The sequence below is a fragment of the Rana temporaria genome, chromosome 6 (genome assembly GCF_905171775.1).
Source record: "Rana temporaria chromosome 6, aRanTem1.1, whole genome shotgun sequence".
NCBI lineage: Eukaryota > Metazoa > Chordata > Amphibia > Anura > Ranidae > Rana > Rana temporaria.
The window spans coordinates 21,902,589-21,928,001 of NC_053494.1; the positions used below are offsets into that span (position 1 = coordinate 21,902,589).

General features: G+C 46.9%; 1 protein-coding gene across 2 annotated transcripts in view; it reads left to right on the top strand.

The window, feature by feature from the left end:
* The window catches only part of TEKT4 (tektin 4), a 157,840-nt gene that overhangs the window by 94,062 nt on the left and 38,365 nt on the right, over positions 1-25,413 (top strand). The window contains exons 1-3 of one of the 2 annotated variants that reach the window (XM_040356437.1): positions 9,132-9,716; positions 11,738-11,808; positions 22,384-22,527. In XM_040356437.1, coding sequence (XP_040212371.1) covers positions 9,186-9,716; positions 11,738-11,808; positions 22,384-22,527 — 746 coding nt within the window. In that variant the 5' untranslated portion in view covers positions 9,132-9,185. Of the gene's footprint in view, positions 1-9,131; positions 9,717-11,737; positions 11,809-22,383; positions 22,528-25,413 lie in introns of those variants that run through there. The other variant, XM_040356438.1, reaches the window with a different exon arrangement.

Below are 25,413 nucleotides of genomic sequence, written 5' to 3' on the forward strand. Positions count from 1 at the left end.
ATGGCACAGTGAGGCATGTTAAAGATGGCACAGTGAGGCATGTTACAGGCACAGTGAGGCATGTTACAGATGGCACAGTGAGGCATGTTGCAGATGGCACAGTGAGGCATGTTACAGATGGCACAGTGAGGCATGTTACAGATGGCACAGTGAGGCATGTTACAGATGGCACAGTGAGGCACAGAGTCAGGGAGAGCGCCCCTTACGTCAGAGTCAATATTGGAGTCACTGACTGTATGTCTGCGAAATAATTGGAAAATAACTATCACTACAGCCCCCTGCACTCACGTATACAGTAGTTATGCCAGGAACTGTGCTGACATCACGTCAGTGTGCCGTCTGTGATTGGAACATTAGATTGCAAGCTCTTGTGGGGAGAAGGACAGAAACAAAAAAGTAAAATAAATATAATAAAATAAGACCTAAAGATGTGCAGCTTTTTCTCTCCCCCCGCACTATATCCAACGCTTGTTTGATCTATCTGGAATGAACAGTACACATCTTACACAACGCAGTTGAAAGACTTCCTGGGGGCCCCCCGCAGCTGATTGCATCCACTTTGGTGGGATTCCGCCCGCCTACGCTTAAGTCAAGCTGCACTCATGTATAATCTGCCATCTTGCTGATTTAGATACAGTAAAAATGTAAAGTGAAAAAGCATTAAAGGGGATTATCCAGCATTGTCAAGCGATACAGCGCATCAAGGGTTTAGGTGGCGTGGCTGCGAGGACTGTGCATGCGGAGTCTATTGTACTGTGATAGAGGACACTGATCAAAGGAGAGCTATACAATAAGCTGGGAATCACGCCTGATCGCTGACATTATGGAAAGCGCCCTGTTTGGGCGGAATTTGGTCTAAAGTACAATACAGCAGCGCCACCTGGAGGAAAGTGTGAGTCACTGTCATACAAAGAGAAAAAGGGCCAGATTCACATATAATTACGTTGCTCCTGGGCAGCGTAACGTATGTGATTTACGTTACACCGCCGCAGGTTTACAGCGTAAGTGCCTAATTCTCAGAACACTTACCTGTAAACTTGCGGCGGTGTATCGTAAAAGCGCTCGGCGCAAGCCAGCCCAATTCAAATGGGGCGCGTTCCCGCGCCGAGCGTACTGCGCATGCTCTGTCGGGTAAATTACCCGACGTGCATTGCGCTAAATGACGTCGCACCAACGTCATTTGCTTAGACGTTAACGTAAATGGTGTCCAGCGCCATTCACGGACGTCTTACGCAAACAACGTAGATTTTTTAAATTTCGACGCGGGAACGATGGCCATACTTAACATTGGCTGCGCCTCATAGAACCAGGGGCAACTTTACGCGTCGCAAAGGCTACGGAAACGTCGTAAATTCTCTGCGTCGAGCGCGCGTACGTTCGGGAATCGTCGTAATTTGCTAATTTACATAAGCGACGGGGAAAACGACGTCGGCGACACCTAGCGGCGGGAAAAAAAATTACATTTAAGATCTGACAGCGTAAGAGCCTTACGCCTGTCGGATCTAATGGGTATCTATGCGTAAATGATTCTAAGAATCAGTCGCATAGATACCCGGGGCCAGATTAGGACTTACGACGGCGCAAATGGTGTTGCGCCGTCGTAACGCCTTTGAGAATCTGGGCCAAAATATATATAATTATATAGGAACCACAGAAAAAAAGTCAAATATTAATTCCTCCACAATTGTTTAAAGGGTAAAGTACACTGGCCCGGATTCAGAGAGCAGTTACGACGGCGTATCTCCGGATAGGCCGTCGTAACTCTGAGTGTGCGGCGTCGTATCTATGCGACTGATTCATAGAATCAGTTACGCATAGATTTCCCTAAGATCCGACCGGCATAAGTGTCTTACGCCGTCGTATCTTAGTTGCATATTTACGCTGGCCGCTAGGTTGCGCTTCTGTAGATTTCCGTGAGGAATATGCTAATTAGGTAGATACGCCGATTCAGAAACGTACGTCCGCCCGGCGCATTTTTTTACGTCGTTTACGTTCGGCTTTTTCCGGCGTACAATTACCCCTGCTATATGAGGAGTATCCTATGTTAAGTATGGACGTCATTCCCGGGTCGAATTTTGAAAATGTTACGTCGTTTGCGAATAGGGCTGTACGTAAGTTACGTTCATGTCTAAAGCAATGATGATTTGCGGCGTAATTTCGAGCATGCGCACTGGGATTCTTTTTACGAACGGCGCACGTAAAAAACGTAAAATACGCGGGGGTCACATGAAATTTAAATAAAACATGCCCACATCATCTAGATTTGAATTAGGCGGGCTTACGTCGGACCTCATACGTTACGCCGCCGTAACTTAGGGCGCAAGTTCTTTCTTAATACGGAACTTGCTCCCTAATTTACGGCGGCGTACCGTATCTGAGATACATTACGCCCCGCCGATAGATACTCCAATGTATCTGAATCCGGGCCAGTGTATTTTTTGAGCAAGTATATTCTTTAATTATAGTTCAAAAGCTTAAAGGAGTTGTAAAGGTTCATTTAAAAAAAACAATCATGTCATACTTACCTCCTCTGCACAGAGTGGCCCCGATCCTCCTCATCTGGGGTCCCTCCATGGCGCTCCTGGCTCCTCCCTTTCTTGAGTATCCCACCGAAGAAGCACTCTCCGATGGACACCAGTGCAGGCGCGCTCCTGTATCCTGTATCCCAAAATGAAACTGACACAACCCCCCCCCCCCCCGGCCAATCTGATGCTCTCAAAAAAGGCAGCCACATCACCGCTTTACAGCACAATCCCCGCCCCCTTCTTGTGATTGGAGAAATCACAAATCCCGCCTCTTGTGTCCAATCACTGTGCTGTGATCCGTTACAGCACAAGCTGATTTTTTGGGAAGGGGAGTGTCCCTGAATGCAGGGCTGATCCTAGGCAGGTGCGTGGGGTGCAGTGCACCCAGGCGCCACCAAGGTGGGGGCACTGAAGCACCAGGGTGCTCCCCTCCCTCATCCTCTCCTTGTCCGTGTCCAGAGGTGGCTCTCTCCGCCGGTCACCGCCGCCACCACTGTGTTTCCTGCCCAAGCCCGTCCCCCCTTCCTCCTCCTGTCAGAGGAGGAGAGCAAAGCAGCGGCTGTCTCTGTGTGGGGAGAGACCAGTCATGCAGTGACGTCACTGCGGGGCGCTCCGTGCCTAACGTGTTCTCTTTGTCCGTGTTAGGGGGGCATCTCTGTGTTTGAGTCGTTGCCATAGAAACACTTGTAAAGGGGAGGAGTTGGTAAGATGACCACGCCCATGTGGGGGTGCCAGAAATATTTCTGTACCCAGGCGTCTGTGACCCTAGGATCGGCCCTGCCTGAATAGTAGTTTGGAAATGTGGTCAGCCTATGCTGGACACCCTCCAGCCAGGAAATAAGGCGGCTCTATGTGACTTGCTGCAGCTTCTAATGCACATTGAGAGGAGTTCACAGTGTGCAGTGAAGTCAGAGTAAGCAATTCCAGTACAGAAGAGGGGTCTGTACAACCGTGCAAGAACAGAAGACTGGAGGTCAGATTTAAAGGTTGTATCCACTCAGTGGCGGTGCATCTATAGAGGGCGTTGGAGCGCCGCCCCCTCTGGCTCTCGCACCACCACTGAAATAACATAGATTCATGCATTGCATGAATCTATGTTATTATGTTATTGTTGCCGGCCGCTGCCGCAACTATTCAGATGGCTGGACGGTGAGCGCCGACTACCTGAATAATGGCAGCTGGTTGGCTGTGCGGAAGTGCCTATCAGAGCCAGCAGCTCTGATAGGCTTTCCGAGTACAGCCCTCGGCTCCCGGATGCTTATCCTCGGGACGTACGGGAGCTGCGTTCCTTGGATAAGACTGGCGGCCATCTCAGCCAATCAGGTTCACTGATTCTGGCTATCGGTAACCTGATTGGCTGAAGCGTCATCGAGGGCGGGAGAAGACATCGAGGGACGTGGGAGGAGAAAGGTAAGTGCCGGGCGGGGGGGGGTATTTTACAGGGCACAGCGGCGACAATGTGCACAGAGGCGACAATGGGTACAGTGGTGACAAAGGGCACAGTGGCATCAATGGGTACAGTGGTGACAAAGGGCACAGTGGCATCAATGGGTACAGTGGAGACAAAGAGCACAGTGGCGATAAAGGGCACAGTGGCATCAATGGGCACAGTGGTGACAATGGGCACAGTGGCAACAATTAAAGGGCACAGTGACATGTACAGAGGGGCACAGTGGCGACAATTAATGAGCACAGTGGTGACAATTGGGACAGTGGCGACAATTGAGGGGCACAGTGGCTGCGTTTGATGGCATGGCACAGTGGTGACAATTAATGGCACAGTGGCTGTGTTTGATGGCATGGCACAGTGGTGACAATTGATGGCACAGTGGCTGTGTTTGATGGCATGGCACAGTGACTGCGTTTGATGGCATGGCACAGTGGCTGCGTTTGATGGCATGGCACAGTGGTGAAAATTGATGCCGCAGTGGCTGTGTTTGATGGCATGGCACAGTGGTGACAATTGATGGCACAGTGGTTGCATTTGATGGACACTGTGAGGCTGCAATTTTTTTTCTTTTTTTTTTTTTCGTTTGCGCCCCCCCCAAAAATGTTGAGCACCAGCCGCCACTGTATCCACTCCAAAAAGTCTGGATCCATCTATTAGAAAATCAAGTTAAAATGGCTAAAAAAAAAGAAAACCTTCAAAGCTGAGAACACATACTTAGCGATTTCCCCAGACCGCCCTGCGCTCTGAGATGACAGGATGGGATTGGGTTACACGCAGCGAGCGCAAAAGACGAGACACATTTAGTAATTAGGGAGATTATTGATGTCTGTCATTCTATTGTCAGATTGGACAGATGACAAGAAACAAATGGAAGGGAAGCTCGGAGGAAAATGAAGCAGAAAATGGCATTGGTTACGTGATTGGCGTCTCCGGCTTTCTTCATTCCTCCGAGATGGGAGGACGAGCCGCACATAATGCTGTGTTTTTGCATAAATTGAAATAAAACAAAAATAAAACGTTAATAAATTATAGCTGGAGATGTGACACAGTAGATACTACGGGGGATGATCTCAAATCACACTGCACAGAAGTTTGGGCACCTCAGGTAAAAATTTGTATTAATGTGCATAACGAAGCCAAGGAAAGATGGGAAAATCTCCAAAAGGCATCAAATTACAGATTAGACATTCTTATAATATGCCAAAAAAGTTTGATTTTATTTCCATCATTTACACTTTCAAAATGACAGAAAACAAAAAAATGGCGTCTGCAAAAGTTTGGGCACCCTGCAGAGTTAATATCTTGTACTGCCCCCATTGGCAAGTATCACAGCTTGTAAACACTTTTTTGTAGCCAGCCAAGAGTCTTTCAATTCTTGTTTGAGGTATCTTTGCCCATTCTTCCTTACAAAAGTCTTCCAGTTCTTTGAGATTTCTGGGCTGTCTGTCACGCACTGCTCTTTTAAGGTCTATCCATAGATTTTCAATTATGTTGAGGTCAGGAGATTGTGAAGGCCATGGCAAAACCTTCAGTTTACGCCTCTTGATGTAATCCTCCGTGGATTTTGAGGTGTCATGTTTAGGATCATTATCCATTTGTAGAAGTCATCCTCTCTTTAACTTCAGCTTTTCACAGATGGCATCAAGTTACCATCCAAGATTTGCTGAGATTTTATTGAATCCATTTTTCCTTCTACTCGTGAAATGTTCCCTGTGCCACTGGCTGCAATACAACCCCAAAGCATGATAGATCCACCCCCATGCTTCACAGTTGGACAGAGGTTATTTTCATTAAATTCTGTGCCTTTTCTTCTCCAAATGTACCTTTGCTCATTCCGACCAAAAAGTTATATTTTAACCTCATCGGTCCACAGAACTTGTTTCCAAAATGCATCAGGCTTGTCTATATGTTCATTTGCAAAGTTCAAACGCTGATTTTTGTGGTGAGGACGTAGAAGAGGTTTTCTTCTGATGACTCTTCCATGAAGACCATATTTGTACAAGTATCTCTTTATAGTGGAATAGTGTACCACAACTCCAGTGTCTGCCAGATCTTTCTGGAGGGATCGTTCAGTCAAACGTGGGTTTTGAATTGCTTTTCTCACAATCCTGCGAGCTGTTCTTTCTGATATTTTTCTTGGTCTTCCAGATCTTGCTTTAACTTCCACTGTTCCTGATGACTGCCATTTCTTAATTATTATTATTATTATTATTATACAGGATTTATATAGCGCCAACAGTTTACGCAGCGCTTTACAACATCAGGGAAGACATTATAGTTACAGTACAATTTAATACAGGAATGATCAGAGGGCCCTGCTCGTTAGAGCTTACAATAATTACATTCCGAACAGAGGATATTGACATCTGAAAACGCTTTGCTATCTTCTTATAGCCTTCTCCAGCTTTGTGAGCGTCAACTATTTTCAGTTTTCTAGACAACTGCTTAGAAGAACCCATGGTGCTGATTGTTGGGGGAGGGTCAGATGAGTCTGGGCATTTAAAACCTTTGAGATTGACATCACCTGGTCTTCCTAGACGATGATTGAGAACAATCCATGACACTGGCAGGTCTCAGCTTTGCAAAGGGGGCAGTGCGTGCTATAAATTCTGCAGGGTGCCCAAACTTTTGCAGACGCCATTTTTTGTTTTCTGTAATTTTGAAAGTGTAAATGATGGAAATAAAATCTAACTTTTTTTGACGTATTATAAGAATTGTCTAATCTGTAATTTGATGCCTTTTGGAGATTTTTCCATCTTTCCTTGGCTTCGTTATGCACATTAATACAAATTTTGGCCTGTAATGCACAGTGCTCTGCATGGTGGTCTAAGGGGGCCTGTAATGCACAGTGCTCTGGATGGTGGTCTAAGGGGGCCTGTAATGCACAGTGCTTTGGGGCGGTGGTCTGAGAGGCCTGTAAATGTTGGACGGTGGTCTGAGAGGCCTGTAAATGTTGCACAGTGCTCTGGACGGTGGTCTGAGAGGCCTGTAAATATTGCACAGTGCTCTGGACGGTGGTCTGAGCAGGAGGCCTGTAATTCTGCACAGTGCTCTGGACGGTGGTCTGAGGACTGTAATGCTCCATACTTTTAAAATCGTGCAAATAAACGTCGCCTTGGCATGCAAACAACCGTCACTAGGTTTCCTCCGCTTGACACGTTTCGCCCCCTCCCACTGGGCATCTTCAGAAGCGGAAGAGACGTAGTGACGGTTGTTTGCACGCCAAGGCAACGTTTATTTGCACGTTTTTAAAAGTTTGATGTGAGTGTAATGATTTTTGCTTTTTATGAATAAATTTTACAGTATTACACTATATACTCTTTTTTCCTATGGACATCCAATCACCAGGAAAGCTGGGAAGGAGATAGTCCTATCTTGTTATAGGATATACCTGACGTTTTAATATTTTGGTGGAATAAAGGTGATATATACAGAATACATCCAGCAGTCCTAGTCATTGGTGGAAGGCGATATTCCAACCTTAATATCAGGGGCATTGAAGGATTATTGCTGGTGAATGGGGGAGGGGGGGGGCGGGGGTCACCAAGATCTACACCAACTGCATAAGTTGCACAAGTTTAACACCCAATAAGATTATATGGATGGACTTTATGGGCTAGATTCAGCAATGAATTACGCTGGCGTATCTATTAATACACCGCGTAAATTCAAAGCCGCGCTGGCGTATCTTTTTTCTGTATTCAGAAAGCTACATACGCCGACATTAGCCTAAGATCCGACTGGCGTAAGTCTCTTACACCGTCGTATCTTAGGGTGCATATTTACGCTGGCCGCTAGGTGGCACCTTCCGTTGTTTTCGGGGTAGAAAATGCAAATGACCTAGATACGCCGATTCACAAATTTACATATGCCCGGCGCTATTTTTTACGTCGTTTACGTTAGGCTTTTTCGGCGTAAGGTTACTCCTGCTATTAGGAGGCACACGCAATGTTAAAGCGGGAGTTCACCCATTTATAAAATGTTTCCCCTTTTCCCCTTAGATTCCTGCTCGTTTGGTCTAGGGGAATCGGCTATTTGTATTAAAATATGAGCTGTACTTACCCGTTTTCGAGATGCATCTTCTTCCGTCGCTTCCGGGTATGGGTCTTCGGGAGCGGGCGTTCCTTCTTGATTGACAGTCTTCCGAGAGGCTTCCGACGGTCGCATCCATCGCGTCACTCGTAGCCGAAAGAAGCCGAACGTCGGTGCGGCTCTATACTGCGCCTGCGCACCGACGTTCGGCTTCTTTCGGAAAATCGTGACGCGATGGATGCGACCGTCGGAAGCCTCTCGGAAGACTGTCAATCAAGAAGGAACGCCCATTCCCGCAGCCCATACCCGGAAGCGACGAAGAGGATGCATCTCGTAAACGGGTAAGTACAGCTCATATTTTAAAGCAAATAGCCGATTCCCCTAGACAAAACGAGCATCCATCTAAGGGGAAAAAGTGCCCTCTAAGGGTGAACCACCGCTTTAAGTATGGCCGTCGTTCCCACGTCGAAATTTGAATTTATTATGTCGTTTGCGTAAGTCGTTCGCGAGTAGGGCTGGACGTAATTTACGTTCACGTCGAAACCAATGACATCCTTGCGGCGTACTTTGGAGCAACGCACACTGGGAAATTCCACGGACGGCGCATGCGCCGTTCGGGAAAAACGTCAATCACGTCGGGTCACCAAGAATTAACATAAAACACGCCCCCTCATCCACATTTGAATTACGCGCGCTTACGCCGGCCCCATTTACGCTACGCCGCCGTAACTTAGAAGGCAAGTGCTTTGTGAATACAGCACTTGCCTCTCTAACTTACGGCGGTGTAGCGTAAATACGATACGCTGCGCCGCCGTAATAATGCGCGCCCCTACCTGAATCTAGCCCTATTTGTTTTGCACTATATTTGCACAGAGCACTTTACATTGTTTTATTTAATAATAGAGCACTTTACATTGTTAGTTAATACTATGATATTGATTATATTTATCATATAGTGTATTGTTTATTGGAGCAGCGCTGAGTATAATATTCACAAACTTTGCCCACTACTGATTAGCTAGTGTTGGTTAGAAGGGGCGTGCCGAGCGCGCTGATTGGCTCCCCGTTGCACGGCAAATGAATCCCCGCCTTCTCCGGTCTCTTAGCAACCAGACGCCGCTCTTCCGTATAGTTGATACGGTTTCCATAGTGACGGCTCTCGGTACAGGTGAAGCGCCATGTCCGCTCAGGTCCTCGTCTCTCGGCCCCCCGCCCCGCAGACTGTCCCCCCTCACAGCCTGCCGGTGCGCTCGGTGGAGGCGCCCTATAACACCGGGGAGAGCTCCTCGTCCGGCCTGGCCACCTCCGGCTTCCGCACCGCCAAGTACCTCCTGGAGGAATGGCAGCAGGCCGGCTACACGTCCTTCTACCAGGCGTTCAGTGACCGGGACGGCTCGGAGAGGAACCGCCATGAGGCCAAGCAGCTGGCGGCGGAGATGGAGGCCCGGGCACAGCGCAGCCAGGCGGACTCCACCAAGAAGCTGGGAGAGAGGCTATTGGATGTCTACTACTGGAGGGCGGAGCTAGAGAGGGAGATCCGTGACGTCACCGCAGAGACACACCTCCTCCTGCAGTGCAAGAACCGCCTGCAGACGGCGCTGGACGCCACCGACGTCCCCTTCATCATCTCCACCGACAACCTGCACTGCCGGGAGCGCAGAGAGGGCGGGGAGCTGGTGCGCGATGGGGCGGAGATAGAGCTCATCAAGGTAAGAGGGAGGGCTTATCAAACAGGGGAAGCGTGGGGGTGGAGCTTACCAAGGGGCAGCGCCGGGGTGGAGCTTACCTAGGGGCAGTGGATGAGGGAGGAGTTTATCAAGAGGCAGTACTGAGGGTGGAGCTTACTATGGCACAATGGATGAGGGAGGAGCTTATCAAGAGGCAGTACTGAGGGCGGAGCTTACTATGGCACAATGGATGAGGGAGGAGCTTATTAAGGGTCAGTACTGAGGGTGGAGCTTACTATGGCACAGTGGATGAGGGAGGAGCTTATCAAGAGGCAGTACTGAGGGTGGAGCTTACTATGGCACAATGGATGAGGGAGGAGTTTATCAAGAGGCAGTACTGAGGGTGGAGCTTACTATGGCACAATGGATGAGGGAGGAGCTTATCAAGGGTCAGTACTGAGGGTGGAGCTTACTATTACACAATGGATGAGGGAGGAGCTTATCAAGGGGCAGTACTGAGGGTGGAGCTTACCAAAACACATTGGATAAGGGTGGAGCTTATCAAGGGGCAGTACTAAGGGTTGAGCTTAGCAAGGGGCAGTAGTGAGGGTGGAGCTTACCAAAACACATTGGATATGGGTGGAGCTTATCAAGGGGCAGTAATAAGGGCGGAGCTTACCAAGCACAGTGGATGTGGGAGGAGCTTATTCAGAGGCAGTACTGAGGTGGAGCTTACCAAAGCACAGTGGATGTGGGAGGAGTTTATAAAAGGGCAGTACTGAGGGTGGACAGGGCTGTCTTAATGAAACGGCACACCTGGGCACTGCCCAGGGACCCCATCTGCATGGGGGACCCCTGCACTTTCCCCAAAGCAGCTGGTCCTTGAGGCCACGCTGCCCCAAATTGGGGGCCCCATGATGGCACTGAGAGTGATGGATACACAGGGGAGGCAGTGGTGCGCCGTGCGGCGCAGAACGATACCTATTATTTCACAGCCATCAAGGAGGGGCAGGGCCGGAGGGCCAGTGAATGAATGAATGAATGAATGAATGACTTGTATAGCGCTACTCATGCGAACTGAATCGCCTCTGGGCGCTTTTTCCAACCAGTGTCTAATGGCTGGTGCAGTCATTTTACCCCGTAGGATCGTGACACGCTTGGGACACACAGTCATACAGTGATGCCAGTGATGCTCTGACCCCACCCCATGCAGCTTGAATGCTTGGGACTCAAAAGTTGCAGGGTAGGAGGCTGGAGTGGGAGCTGCTGAGTCGGCAGCACTGAGAGCCCGCCTGCGGAAGTAGCATTGTGGATGGTGTCATGGTGAGCCCAGCTTTCCAGCACTGTTTGCACCAAAAAGCTTGGAATGCCCGGAGGCATCTGGAATGCCCGGAGGCAGCTGCGTAGTCCATTGAGTGCTTGGGGACAGCAGCCCCTTAGGCTGTGGACTCCTCCTGGGGAGAGAAGACCCAGCTCTCCAGTGCTTCAGACTATTTATCACCTCCCCAGCCCCCTTCTGGACACTCCTCTCCAGGGATTGGCTGGAGCATGATAAATATTCAGACTGGTTATTTGAATCCCCCTCCCTAAGTTCTGGAAGCTTCTTCAGAGGCAGGGAAAAGCAATCAAACTCCCAGCCTGTGAAACCCTGAATAGACCGGGACAATCGCTGCTCACTTGATTAGAGAACTAAATTTACCCGGCATCCTCTGCTAGGGGGTGCTACAATAGAGAGATAAGAATGCAAACAAGGGAGGGTTAGAGTGACAGTATCGGTTACGGGTTTCAGACAGTCTGAAGCCCGGACACATGATTTTAAATCCGAACAGTTCGGGTGAATCCCGGACAGATGGCAACCCTAGGTCCAGCCTGGTACTAGCAAGGTGTGCCTAATAAAGTGTCCGGTGAGTGAATATGCCAAAGCTCTGCTGTTTCCATTGAAAAGTGCATACATAGGAGAGCGCACCTCCTGCGCACATTGCACACCGTAAACCAATATGGCCGCACACATCAGCATAGGAATCCTGGACTGGTGATATAATCTACTTTCCTCTCTCTCCTAGGAAGTGGAGCTGATTAGAAACGTTCAAGAACTTCTGAGGAGGACCCTGGAGCAAACCATCCAGCAGATAAGGTAGAGCGTGTAGTGGGGGCCCCTGGCAGGGAGGGGCCCATAGGGCAGATAGCGGGTGGTGGATGGGTGATCCTGATGATAAGGAATGGCAGATAGTGGAACAAACCAACCCACAAGGTATAGATAATAATGATGGACGCCAACCAGCAGATAAGGTTCAGATAAAACCACAACGTTTATTTTAATATTTTTCTTTGGAAGGAAATATACAGCACACCTAACATCAGAATAAAGAGTTATGGAAAGAAAGCGTTTTGCCAATTGCAGGATCATACGACTGCAATAATATACACTATATTGCCAAAAGTATTGGGACACCTGCCTTTACACGCACACAAACTTTAATGGCATCCCAGTCTTAGTCTGTTGGGTTCAATATTGAGTTGGCCACCCCTTGCAGCTATAACAGCTTCAACTCTTCTGGGAAGGCCGTCCACAAGGTTTAGGAGTGTGTCTATGTGAATGTTTGACCATTCTTCCAGAAGAGCATTTGTGAGGTCAGGCACTGATGATGGTCGCCTAGCTCTTCCTCCCGAAGTCTTCTGGGACACATGACAGGTCCTAGAAGACTTTGGGGCCAGTCACAGACTGCAGCGCCGCTTGCGCATATGCAGTGGGCACCCAGCTGTGAAGCCGCTGTTTCTGCCAGTGCCCATAGTAGAGATGCCAGCGCTGCCGAAGGAGGACTCGGGGAGAACAGGGCTGCAGCGAGTACACCGCTGGATCGTGGGATAGGTGGGTGGCTGTTTATTAAGTCAGCAGCTACAGTTAGCTGGGCACCTATGCGACCACTAGGGGTATACAATGTACTATTAACTAGAGCTGCACGATTCTGGTCAAAATGAGAATCGCAATTCTTTTGCTTAGACTAAAGATCACGATTCTCAAAAACTGAATTCCCAAATAAATAATTAAATAAACCTGTGATTTATCTGAAAATATGAATATATAAAAAACAGACCAGTGATATGTCTATAATGCTAAAGACCATATAACTCCTATGAAAAAGGCAGAATCAAAGACAGAATCAAACTTTGATTCTGCTTTTTTCATAGGAGTTATATGGTCTTTAGCATTATAGACATATCACTGGTCTGTTTTTTATACATCAGAAGCAGTACCGCCGGCAACCACTGGGTGGCGCATGGATACACACTACAGTTGTACAGAACTGTGAGAGAAGCTCAGGCATCCATCCAGCGGCGCAGACTGCTGACGTTGGTTCCGATATCGGCACCATTTGTATTCCACGCTGGGTAAGAAAATCGCAGGTCATCCAAACTGGAGATTGCGCGCGGGCGGGTGAATTGAGATCGCGATCTTATTACGATTAATCGTGCAGCTCTACTGGTAACATAAAAGCACACACAGGTTGCATAGCTCCCAACTGTCCCTGATTTCGAGGGACTGTTCCTGAATTGGAGAAATGTCCCTCTGTCCCTCTTTCCCCCTCATTTGTCCCTATTTTGGTCTGATATATAGTATACCTTTCATCCAATTGAATTCTCCTTTAAGGGGGCGTGACAGGGGGCGTGTCCTATGCCTACATACATTTGCTAGTAGGTGTCCCTCATTCCCATCTCAAAATGTTGGGAGGTAACTATGAAGGTTCTTCTATTCTCGTGTCCCTACTAAACACATAGGAACTATGGAGCCAGCTTGGGCAGACAGAAGTTAACGCATCAATATGTGTTAGCAATGCGCCGAATGCAAAAAATATTAATAAATATACATTGTTTCTTTTAGCAAATAATAATTAAAATTTTTTTTTCCCAAGAGGTGTATTTTTGTTTTCTGTCCTATAGATTCTTTCATTTGACAAATGAGGCTCAACTGGACAAGTTGACACGCCGACATGCCTATCTCTGCGTCATTCCTGGTCATCTGCTGCCATCTAGTGTTGGCTAATGGCTTTCATAGGAAAGAATATTTATTAAAGTGGGCCATCAGTCTTTTTTTTTTTTAATGTTCCTCTCCCATGACCCCCCACCCCCTCCCTTCCACACACACACTACCTAGGACAGAATTGCAAGAAAAAAGATTTTCTAAACTAAAATATTTTTTTCCCCCCAAAGTCCAGGCCCATCGTTCTTGTCTTTGAGGATGATGTGCCCAGATCCTGCACATGCACTGGAATATTGGGGTTAAGAAAATACTGCATCGTGGCCACTAGATGGAGCAAAAGATTATAGAAAATAAATACTTATTTGCTATAATCTTTACAACATCTATATAGGTCACATTAAAAGGTGGGACAAGTTCTGAAAATTGAGCTCAGGTGCATCCTGTTTCCACTGAATATCCCTTAGATGTTTCTACAACTTGATTGGAGTCCACCTGTGGTAAATTCTGTTGATTGGTATAAGGTCCCACAGTGAACAGTGCATGTCAGAGCACAAACCATACCATGAAGTCCAAGGAATTGTCTGTATACCTCCGAGATCAGAATTGTGTGGAGGCACAGATCGGGGGAAGGGTACAGAAAAATGTCTGCTGCATTGAAGGTCCCAGTGAGCACAATGGCCTCCATTATCCGCCTGGCCAATGGGGGGAGAAGGGCCTTAGTCAGGGAGGGGACCAAGAACCCGATGGTCACTGTGACAGAACTCCAGCATTTCTCTGTGGAGAGAGGAGAACCTTCCAGAAGAACAACCATCTCTGCAGCACTCCACCAATCAGGCCTGTAGGGTAGAGTAGCCAGACAGAAGCCACTCCTTAGTAAAAAGCACATGACAGCCTGTCTGGAGTTTGCCAAAAGGCACCTGAATGACTCTCAGACCATGAGAAACAAAATTCTCTGGTCTGATGAAACAAATATTTAACTCTTTGGCAAGTGTCATGTCTGGAGGAAACCAGGCACCGCTCATCACCTGGCCAATACATCCCTACAGTGAAGCATGGTGGTGGCAGCATCATGCTATGGGGATGTGTTTCAGTGGCAGTAACTGGGAGACTAGTCAGGATTGAGGGAAATATGAATGCAGCAATGTACAGAGACGTCATTGATGAAATTCTGCTCCAGAGCGCTCTGAACCTCAGACTGGGATGAAGGTTCATCTTCCAACAGGACAACGACCCTAAGCACACAGTCAAGATAACAAAGGAGTGGTTTTGGAATGCCCTTGAGTGGCCCAGCCAGAGCCCAGACTTGAACCCGATTGAACATCTCTGGGGAGGTCTGAAAATAGCTGTGCACCGACGCGCCCCATCCAACCTGATGGAGCTTTAGAGGTCCTGTGAAGAAAAATTGGAGAAACTTCCCAAAAATAGATGTGCCAAGCTTGTAGCATCATACTCAAAAATACGTGAGGTCAGGTATGTACTGGCCATTGGGACTACTGGGAGTTTCCCGGTGGGCCGATTGGCTGAGTGGGCCAGTTTCAGGGATAGCCTGTCAAAGCTAATGGCCAGTGAAGGGGGGGGGGCTTGGATGGCCATTGAGGTTGGCCGGCTGGCCAGCTGGGGGGGTGGGATTATCCGGCCGCCCAGTATGGGAGAGACCTATCATCCACACTGCCCATCACCTCACTTTATAGTGCGCAACCCGACTCAGCCTCAGCGCCACTGCATTGCTGAAATGCAGCCAATGGTTGTGCAGAATTGCCGGTTTCTGAAATTCCAACCAATGAGTCTGTAGCAATGTTCCTGCACGACGTTAGCCATCCCACTTCACTTGTTTTTGTGCATGTTTGCAAAATTAAAGTGGGCCGGTCTGGATGAAGTCCAGGACCAAATTTTTGTGCCAGTCCAGCCCTGCTGGAGGTTGTAATTGGTGCCAAAGGTGCTTCATCTAAGTAAAGGCTGTGAATACTTATGTACATGTTTTGTTTTGTTTGTTTGTTTGTTTTTGTTTTTTATAAATTTGCAAAAGATTTAAAACAAACTTCTTTCATGATGTCATTATGGGGAATTGTTTGTAGGATTTTAAGGAAAATAAGGAATTTAATCCATTTTAGAATAAGGCTGTAACATAACAAAATGTGGAAAAAGTCAATATTTAAATAAAATTATTGGGCCAGATTCAGGTAGAATTGCGGCGGAGTAACGTATCGTAGATACGTTACACCGCCGCAAGTTTTCATCGCAAGTGCCCGTTTCACAAAGCACTTGCGATGAAAACTACGCCGGCGGCCTCCGGCGTAAGCCCGCGTAATTCAAAGGGGCGTGTGCAATTTAAATTAGGCGCGCTCCCGGGCCTGACCTACTGCGCATGCTCCCTTTTGAATTACCCGCCGTGCTTTGCGCGAAGTGACGTCATTTTTTCGAACGGCGACGTGCGTAGTGTATTTTCGGATTCCCGGACGTCTTACGCAAACGACGTGAATTTTTACATTTCGACGCGGGAAAGACGGCCATACTTTATACAGCACATACGTGTGCTGTGTAAAGTTAGGGCAGCCAAAACGACGACTAAAATTGCGACGGGAAACTAGACTAGCGGTGACGTAGCGAACGCGAAAAATCGCCGTAACTCCTAATTTGTATACCCGACGCTGATTTACGACGCAAACTCCCCCCAGCGGCGGCCGCGGTATTGCATCTTAAGATCCGACAGTGTAAAACAATTACACATGTCGGATCTTATGGCTATCTATGCGTAACTGATTCTATGAATCAGTCGCATAGATAGAACAACAGATACGACGGCGTATCAGGAGATACGCCGTCGTATCTGCTCTGTGAATCTGGGCCATTATTTCAACTTTAAAAACCTTGGCCCGGATTCAGAAAGAATTTACGTCGGCGTATCTATTGATAGGCCGCGTACATTCTAGCAAGCAATTAGGTAGATACGCCGATGCAGAAACGTACGTCCGCCCGGTGCATTTTTTTACGTCGTTTACGTAAGGCTTTTTACGGCGTAAAGTTACCCCTGCTATATGAGGCGTATTCTATGTTAAGTATGGACGTCAGGCCAGCGTCTAATTTTCCGTCTATTACGTCGTTTGCGTAAGTCGTTCGTGAATAGGGCTGTACGTAAGTTATGTTCACGTCGAAAGCATTGACTATTTGCGGCGTAATTTGGAGCATGCGCACTGGGATACGTTCACGGACGGCGCATGCGCCGTTAGTCAAAAACGTCATTTACGTGGGGTCAGCCATCATTACCATACAACACACCCACTGCATGGATAATTTGAATTCCGCGGGCTTACGCCGGACCACATACGCTACGCCGCCTTAACTTAGGGTGCAGGTTCTTTCTGAATACAGAACCTGCCTCACTAAGTTACGGTGGCGTATCGTATCTGAGATATGCTACGCCCGCACAAATTTACGCCGGGCTTTTTGAATCCGGCCCCATCTGTTTTGAGAAGATATTTTAGTAAGTCAATACAGCTGTAGAGACTTTACTGCCTGTTATTGGGCCGCGAAACGTAAAGATCATTCTACTTTATAACCCCGGCCCTGGCCACACGTTCACACGTTGTGGTTTTGTTTACGGGGATGGCGGCCTCAGACAGCTGTCAGCGGGTGTGAAGCTGGGAGGAAGACGGCGGTCTGATGTTGTGTGATGAGAAGCTTCCCATACAGGAGAGGTCAGAGGTGACCAAACGGATGATTGGCAGCTTGGCAATTGAGAGCGTCAGCAAAGGACTGTTAGGATAGACATCATCTAAGAGAGCTTTCAACTTCTCTGTGAACGTTTGAATTGTATTCTAAGTCATCCAGGAAGACAGTAGAGGCAGAAGAGAAGGAAGACATAAGAGGTGATGTGAATGGGGGTCACACTAATGAGGGGAAATAGGCATTTTACAATCGTAGTTCATATTAATAGAGAGGGAGAGCTTGGTAAGTGTATACATATCAGAGAAAACTGATCTATATTTATTATATTAGTTAAAGGGGTTGTAAAGGTTTGTTTTTTATTTTCTAAATAGGTTCCTTTAACCACTTAAGCCCCGGACCAAAATGTAGGTAAAGGACCAGGCCCCTTTTTGCAATTCGGCACTGCGTCGCTTTAACTGACAATTGCGCGGTCGTGCAACATGGCTCCCAAACAAAATTGGCGTCCTTTTTTCCCCACAAATAGAGCTTTCTTTTGGTGGTATTTGATCACCTCTGCGGTTTTTATTTTTTGCGCTATAAACAAAAATAGAGCGACAATTTTGAAAAAAATGCAATATTTTTTACTTTTTTCTATAATAAATATCCCCCAAAAATATATAAAACATTATTTTTTTTCCTCAGTTTAGGCCGATACGTATTCTTCTACCTATTTTTGGTAAAAAAATCGCAATAAGCGTTTATCGATTGGTTTGCGCAAAATTTATAGCGTTTACAAAAAAGGGGATAGTTTTATTGCATTTTTATTAATTATTATTTTTTTTATTACTAATGGCGGCGATCAGCGATTTTTTTTTTCGTGACTGCGACATTATGGCGGACACTTCGGACATTTTTGACACATTTTTGGGACCATTGTCATTTTCACAGCAAAAAATGCATTTAAAATGCATTGTTTACTGTGAAAATGACAGTTGCCGTTTGGGAGTTAACCACAAGGGCGCGCTGATGGGGTTATGTATGACCTCATTTGTGTTTCTAACTGTAGGAGGGTGTGGCTGTAGGTGTGACGTCATCGATCGTGTTTCCCTATAAAAGGGAACACACGATCGATGACAGCGCCACAGTGAAGAACGGGGAAGCCGTGTTTACACACAGCTCTCCCCGTTCTTCAGCTCCGGGGACCGATCGCGGGACTCCAGCGGCGATCGGGTCCGCGAGTCCAGCGGCCACGGAGCTTCGGACCGGGCCGCGCGACCCCACGACTGGGCTTAAAGAGCCACATACATGAACGTGGATGTGCCCAGCCGTGCCATTCTGCCGACGTATATCGGCGTGAAGGGGTCCTTACGTGGTTAAAGAGGAACTGCAGTCTGCTCACATAATTTGTAATAAAAACATCTTTGCCATTCTGAAGCTTCCCTCCAACCACTTTGCATATTATTTTATATCTACAGTGGAACCTTGGATTACGAGCATAATTCGTTCCAGGAGAATGCTTGTAATCCAAAGCACTTGTATATCAAAGCGAGTTTCCCCATAGAAGTCAATGGAAACTCAGATAATTTGTTCCACAGTGACTTCTATGGTATGCAATACCACATGTGGCCAGAGGTGGGGGGGGGGTGCCGAAGACACTCGTAAACACTCGAGAAACACTCAGGACCGATTGGACGCGCACTTAGATTTAAAAAAAAAAAAACGCTTGTGAATTATACACTCTGTTGAATTCACAGTTGTTAAGTAGGCCACCACTGTGACACCCCGAATTCTGGAGAGACCAAATGACACAGGCTTGTGTGTTCATAAGCTCTCTGGCTTTAATGAGGAAGTCAATCATTTTTATAAACCCGCAAAACCAACAAAGGAGAAAAACAATAGTGCCCTAAAATCAGCCACCATTTTATTCTCCAGGGCCTCTGGTTTCAGAAAATATATAACTTTTGGAAGATTTTCTAGCAAAAAAAATGCTGATTTTAAGATTTATGTGAATTTTTTTTCAAAAATACCTCTTACACAAGTGCCTAATATATAATCTGTTGTCCAACCAGTACAGTTGTGGAGGTTAGGCATGTGCAGAACAAAAATATTAGTTTAATTTTGGGTAAATTTGTTATGTTACTAAGTTTGTTTTGTGGATTTGATTCAGAATTCGATTAGTTTAGTCTAGCCACTTGCCGTCTGCCTCACGTAGATATACGTCGGCAGAATGGCACAGGCAGGCAAAGCAACTTACCTGTAGGTTGCCTTGAATTTGCTGTCTAGCGGGCACGCGCGCAACTTCGAGGGTGTGCGTGCCCGTGGTGAGCTCTGTGACCATGTCTGCGGGAAGCGCTGGCTCTGTGTCCACCGGTGTCCCACGATCGTGTCATGGAGCGGCAGAATGGGGGGATGCCTGTGTAAGGCCCCGTACACGCGGTCGGACAAAACCGATGAGAATGGTCCGACGGACCGTTTTCATCAGTTCACCGCTGAAGTGGCCTGATATGTGTACACACCATCGTTCCAAAAACCGATCGGGTCAGAACGCGGTGACGTAAAACACACGACGTGCTGAATAAAACGAATTTCAATGCTTCCAAGCATGTTTCGACTTGATTCTGAGCATGCGCGGGTTTTGAACCGATGCTTTTCTGTACTAACCATCGGTTCGATTTTGAAGCATGTTTTTAAATTTTGGACCGAAGTACAACAGACCGATGGGCTATACACACCGTCGGTTTGGACCGATGAAACTGAACCTCGGTCCATTCTCATCGGTTTTGTCCGACAGTGCCTCAGGCATTTCCCTGTTCTGCCTAGTGACAGGACACTGATCTACTGCTCCCTCTCAGGAGCAGTAATCAAGTGTCGTGTCACTGGTAGCGCTGCCCCCTCACAGTTAGAATCACTCCCTAGGACATGCTTAACCCCTTCCTAGCCCCCTAGGACATGCTTAACCCCTTCCTAGCCCCCTAGTGTTAACCCCTTCCCTGCCAGTGTCATTTACACAGTAATCCGTGCATTTTTATAGCACTGATCGCTGTATAAATGACAATGGTGCCAAAATAGTGTCAAAAGGGTCCGATGTGTCCGCCATAATGTCACAGTCACAATAAAAATCGCAGATCCCCAACATTACTAGTAAAATGAATTATATTAAAAATGCCATAAATCTATCCCCTATTTTGTAGACACTATAACTTTTGCGCAAACTAGGGTTGTCCAGATACCGATACCAGTATCGGTATCGGGACTGATACCGAGTATTTGCGGGAGTACTCGTACTCGCGTAAATAATCCCGATACCTAAATAGAATACTTCCCCCCCCCCCGCGCCGCATCACGCCGCCGCCGCATCGAAAGCCGCCGCATGGGTTAAACGGCGTGCGGGAACATCACTGCTTTCATTTGAATAGCTGTAGTGTTCCCGCGCGTATAGACACTCCCCCTTGCTCGGGATTGGATGGGTGATCGTGATCTGTCCAATCCCGAGCAAGGGGGAGTGTCTATACGCGCGGGCAAAACAGCTATTCAAATAAATGCTGTGATTTTCTCCATGCGGCGGTGGCGGCTTTCGGCGGCAAAGGTATGGGGGAAATGGCTAGAGGGACATGGCTGCATATGGGGGGGACATGGCTGCATTTGGGGACACATTTAAAAAAAAGTATCGGTATTCGGTATCGGCGACTACTTGAAAAAAAGTATCAGTACTTGTACTCGGTCCTAAAAAAGTGGTATCGGGACAACCCTAGCGCAAACCAATCAATAAACGCTTATTGCGATTTTTTTTTTACCAAGAAATAAGTAGAAGAATACGTATCGACCTAAACTGAGGAAAAAAAATTTTTTTTATATATTTTTGGGGATATTTATTATAGCAAAAATAAAAAAAATTGCTTTTTTTTCAAAATTGTCGCTTATTTTTTGTCGTGCGAAAAAAATAAAAACCGCAGAGGTGATCAAATACCACCAAAAGAAAGCTCTACTTGTGGGGAAAAAAGGACGTCAATTTTGTTTGGGTGCCATGTCGCACGACCGCGTAATTGTCAGTTAAAGCAACGCAGCTGCGAATAGCAAAAAATGGCCCGGTCATTGGGCAGCCGAAACCTCAGGGGCTGAACGGGTTCGTTGATTCATTTTCTAAAGAAATTCCAATTTTTATAACAATTCAAATTTGAATCAGTCAAAAATGTATCAACTGATCGGAATTCTGTGGGAAGAATAGCTGGTTGTTAAGGAGCCACGTACTTGACAACCAATGACTCATCAGCTGTCCGCAGGTTTCCCCTATGACAGCTGAATGTAAAAAAGAATGCTGGCAATAAAACAATAAAGGTCCCCCCCAAAATTCATACCAGACCCTTTTGTGGGCATGCAGCCCAGCAGGTCAGGAAAGGGAGGGGGGACAAGCAAGCGCCCCCCTCCCCCTTGAACACATGCCCTCAACATGGGGGGAGTGCTCCCTCCCCAAAGCACTTTGTCCCCATGTTGATGGGGACAATGGCCTCTTCCCCACAACCCTGTCAAAAATAATTGAAAACACAGAGACAGTTTATGACACTTCCTTTATTAAAAAAACAAAAACAATGTCCCTCAAAGTAAATCCAGTGTCAATCACGATGAACACCGTCGCCGATCAGAAAAAGGCACGCACCTGATGAAGGCTCCCGCCGACTGACAGTCCTTAAATAACCAAGGGGAGGGGCCACCCAATGATATTGTTGCGTGATCCCACCCCCATGTGACGTCATTGACTGGGGCATGCTGGGTCCAAAAATTTGGAATTACTGGTAGTTGTAAAATGAATAAACAAAGCAAATTTTAACAAAGTTCTTTACCGTTATTCGGAAATTCGGATATATCCAAATCTCGAATAACCAAAAATTTGTCAGAAATTTAGATTTGGACTGTAAAAAACTTGCATGTTTCTAGTGGACGTTGTAAATATCTCTATTCATAAAAATGAAGAAAGCTGTAGAAGGTTAGCTGTCTCTTTTTAGGGGCGGGGCTTAGTAAATTATGTTATCTGACTTGCAGTCAGCTGAGATGGAATCTTTAGCTATGTCTGTATTTGTTCCTCCTCAGGATGAACAGAGATGCCAAAGAGAAGTTGGAGATGGATTGGTCAGACAAGGTGGAGGCGTATGACATCGATGACAAGTGTGGAAGACACAACAATCAAACTACTGATATCCAGTTTCATCACAATTCCTCCAAATTAGAAGACAAGTAAGAGGAAGTGGTGTGGGCTTTGTATAAGAATGATCTACATGTGGTGTATATGAAGGGTCTACATGTGGTGTACAAAAAGGATCCACATGTGGTGTATAAGAAGGGTCTACATGTGGTGTATAAGAAGGGTCCACACAGGGTCGCCATCAGGAATTATGGGGCCCCTTACACAGCTTCAGGCATGGGCCCTCCTGGAGCAGAGAACCCGGGGTGGGTGCTGCCGTCTGAAATTGAGAAGCGAGGGGGGGGGGGGGGGGCTGCCGCGAATTGAGAAGCGGCAGGGGGGCCTTTACAAAAAAAAGAAGAAATAAAGAAAAAAATATATATATGGGGGTTGCCATCTGGGGCCCTGGGGACCTCTGGGCCCTTCTTTAATAATAAAATATATATATATATATATATATATATATATATATATATATATACACAAATTATATTTTTTTTTATAAAAAGAAATTACAAAAAAAGGGGGGTTGCCACCCGGGACCTCTGGGCCCTTAAAAAAAAAAATAAACCTCTGGACCCTTTACTATAAAACAAATAAACAAATATAAATTAAAAAAAAAAACATTTATAAAAAATAAATAAACAAATAGGGGGTTGCCATCCAGGGCCCTGGGGACCTCTGGGCCCTTTAATAATAATAATAATGAAAAAAATATATATATATAAACAAACAAATAAAAAATAAACATTTATAAAAAAAAAGGGGGGTTTTGCCACATGGGGCCCTGGGGACATCTGAGCCCTTTAAAAAAAAAAATATATAAATATATATAAAAAAAGGGGGGTTGCCATCTGGGGCCCTGTGGGCCTCCGGGCCCCTGGGAACCTCCGGACCCCTAAAAAAAAACCTTACAGGTGTACTGCCTGTACCCCCCTAATGACGGCCCTGGGTCCACACATTGTTTATAAGAGGGGTCTACATATGGTGAATAAGAAGTTTCCACACGTGGTGTATAAGAAGGGTCTACATTTTGGTGTATCAGAAGGGTCCACACGTTGTGTATAAGAAGGTTCCACACCAGGGGCGGACTGACAACTCATGGGGCCCCCGGGCAATAGAAGATTATGGGGCCCCTGGGCTTACAGATGACCACCACGCCAGGAGGCAGTGCAGAGGCGGGGCAGCTAAAATCTCGGGATTTTCACATCAAAAGCATGTCGATTTCAGACATATCAGGGACAGATCTAAAAAAACCATAGATTTTTACATACTGTCCCTGGTTTTGCTGAGCCTGGCAACCCTGATGGGGCCCCCTCGTGGCTGGGGCCCTCGGGCAGTGCCCGAGTGACTCAATGGTCAGTCCGCCCCTGTTCCACACGTTGTCTATAAGAAGGGTCTACACGTGTTGTATAAGAAGGGTCTACATGTGGTGTATATGAAGGGTCTACATGTGGTGTATAAGAGGGGTCTACACGTGGTGTATAAGAGGGGTCTACATGTGGTGGTCATACATGGGAGGAGGGATGGCAGCATTTGACCTTACATCTCAGGTGGCCTTGGGGTATTTACTGACCATGCATCATCAGAGGGCTCGGTTCATGAATCCGGAGGAGTCCGCTCCGGAGGACATAAGCAGGATGATGATTGCGATAGGCCAAGGTGTGCAGCAGCGGATTTCTAAAAATCTGGATCTGCTGGGCGGGTCAAAATGTTTTTGATTACAACCTAACAAATATAGTAAGAGGGAGTGAAGCAAATTCTGTGAACATCATCAAAGGAAAGTATTGCATTAATGACAACCACATTTACCTGTGGTGTACAAAAAAACAAATTCAAATTCAGAATACTTTATTAATCCCGAAAGGAAACAATTGGGACTTTTTATACATGTTTGGGTTCAAAGGATTGGGTTTACTGTCACTGGCCCAGATTCAGGTAGCAATTGCGCCTGCGTAACCATAGTTACGCAGCGCAATTGCTGACTTGCGCCGGCGTAACGAGTTCTCCTGATTCAGAGAACTCGTTACGCCGACTGCAGCCTAAAATCTGCGTGGCATAAGGCTCTTTAGGCTGCATTATTGCGTTGACTGCTAGGGGGCGCTCCCATTGTGTTCAGCATATAGTATGCAAATTGCATACTTACGCCGATTCACAATGTTGCGCGCCCCCTGCGTACGCAAGTTACGTTGGTTGCGTACGGCGTCTTTAGCGTAAGGCTGCCCATGCTAAAAGCAGGGGCAGCCAATGCTAAAGGATACCCGGCGTTCCCGCGTCGTGACGTTCGAATTTTACGTCGTTTGCGTAAGTGAATCGCCGAGCGTACAGCGCATGCTCCGTCGGGAAACTTTCCCGCCGTGCATTGCGGCAAATGACGTCGCAAGGACGTCATTTGCTTCAAAGTCAACGTGAATGGCGTCCAGCGCCATTCACGTTCACTTTGAAGCAAATGACGTCCTTGCGACGTCATTTGACGCAATGCACGTCAGGAAAGTTTCCCGACGGAGCATGCGCTGTACGCTCGGCGCGGGAGCGCGCCTAATTTAAATGATTCCCGCCCCCGGCGGGATCATTTACATTGCGCGCGCTTACGCCGGGCAATTTTGCCGGCGCGCCCTCGCAATTTACGGAGCTACTGCTCCGTGAATCGAGGGCAGCGCAAAATATTTGCATGGGCGCAGGGCAAAATCGTTGCCCTGTGCCTCCGCAAATAAAGTGCAAGTCCTACCTGAATCTGGGCCACTGTCTTCCTAATTGTGGACTTTTTACACCTATTTGGAAAATGGCCACTAGGTGTCAGCATAGCCTCACTGCATGTGCCTGCAACACAAGCTGTGCATTTCCAGGCATTTTCCCATGGAACTGGAGAGAACTCGTTGCTTTTTCAGGATTCCAGGGGAGGTCCACGAGGTCACACTAAATGAGATCGTTAGAAACTT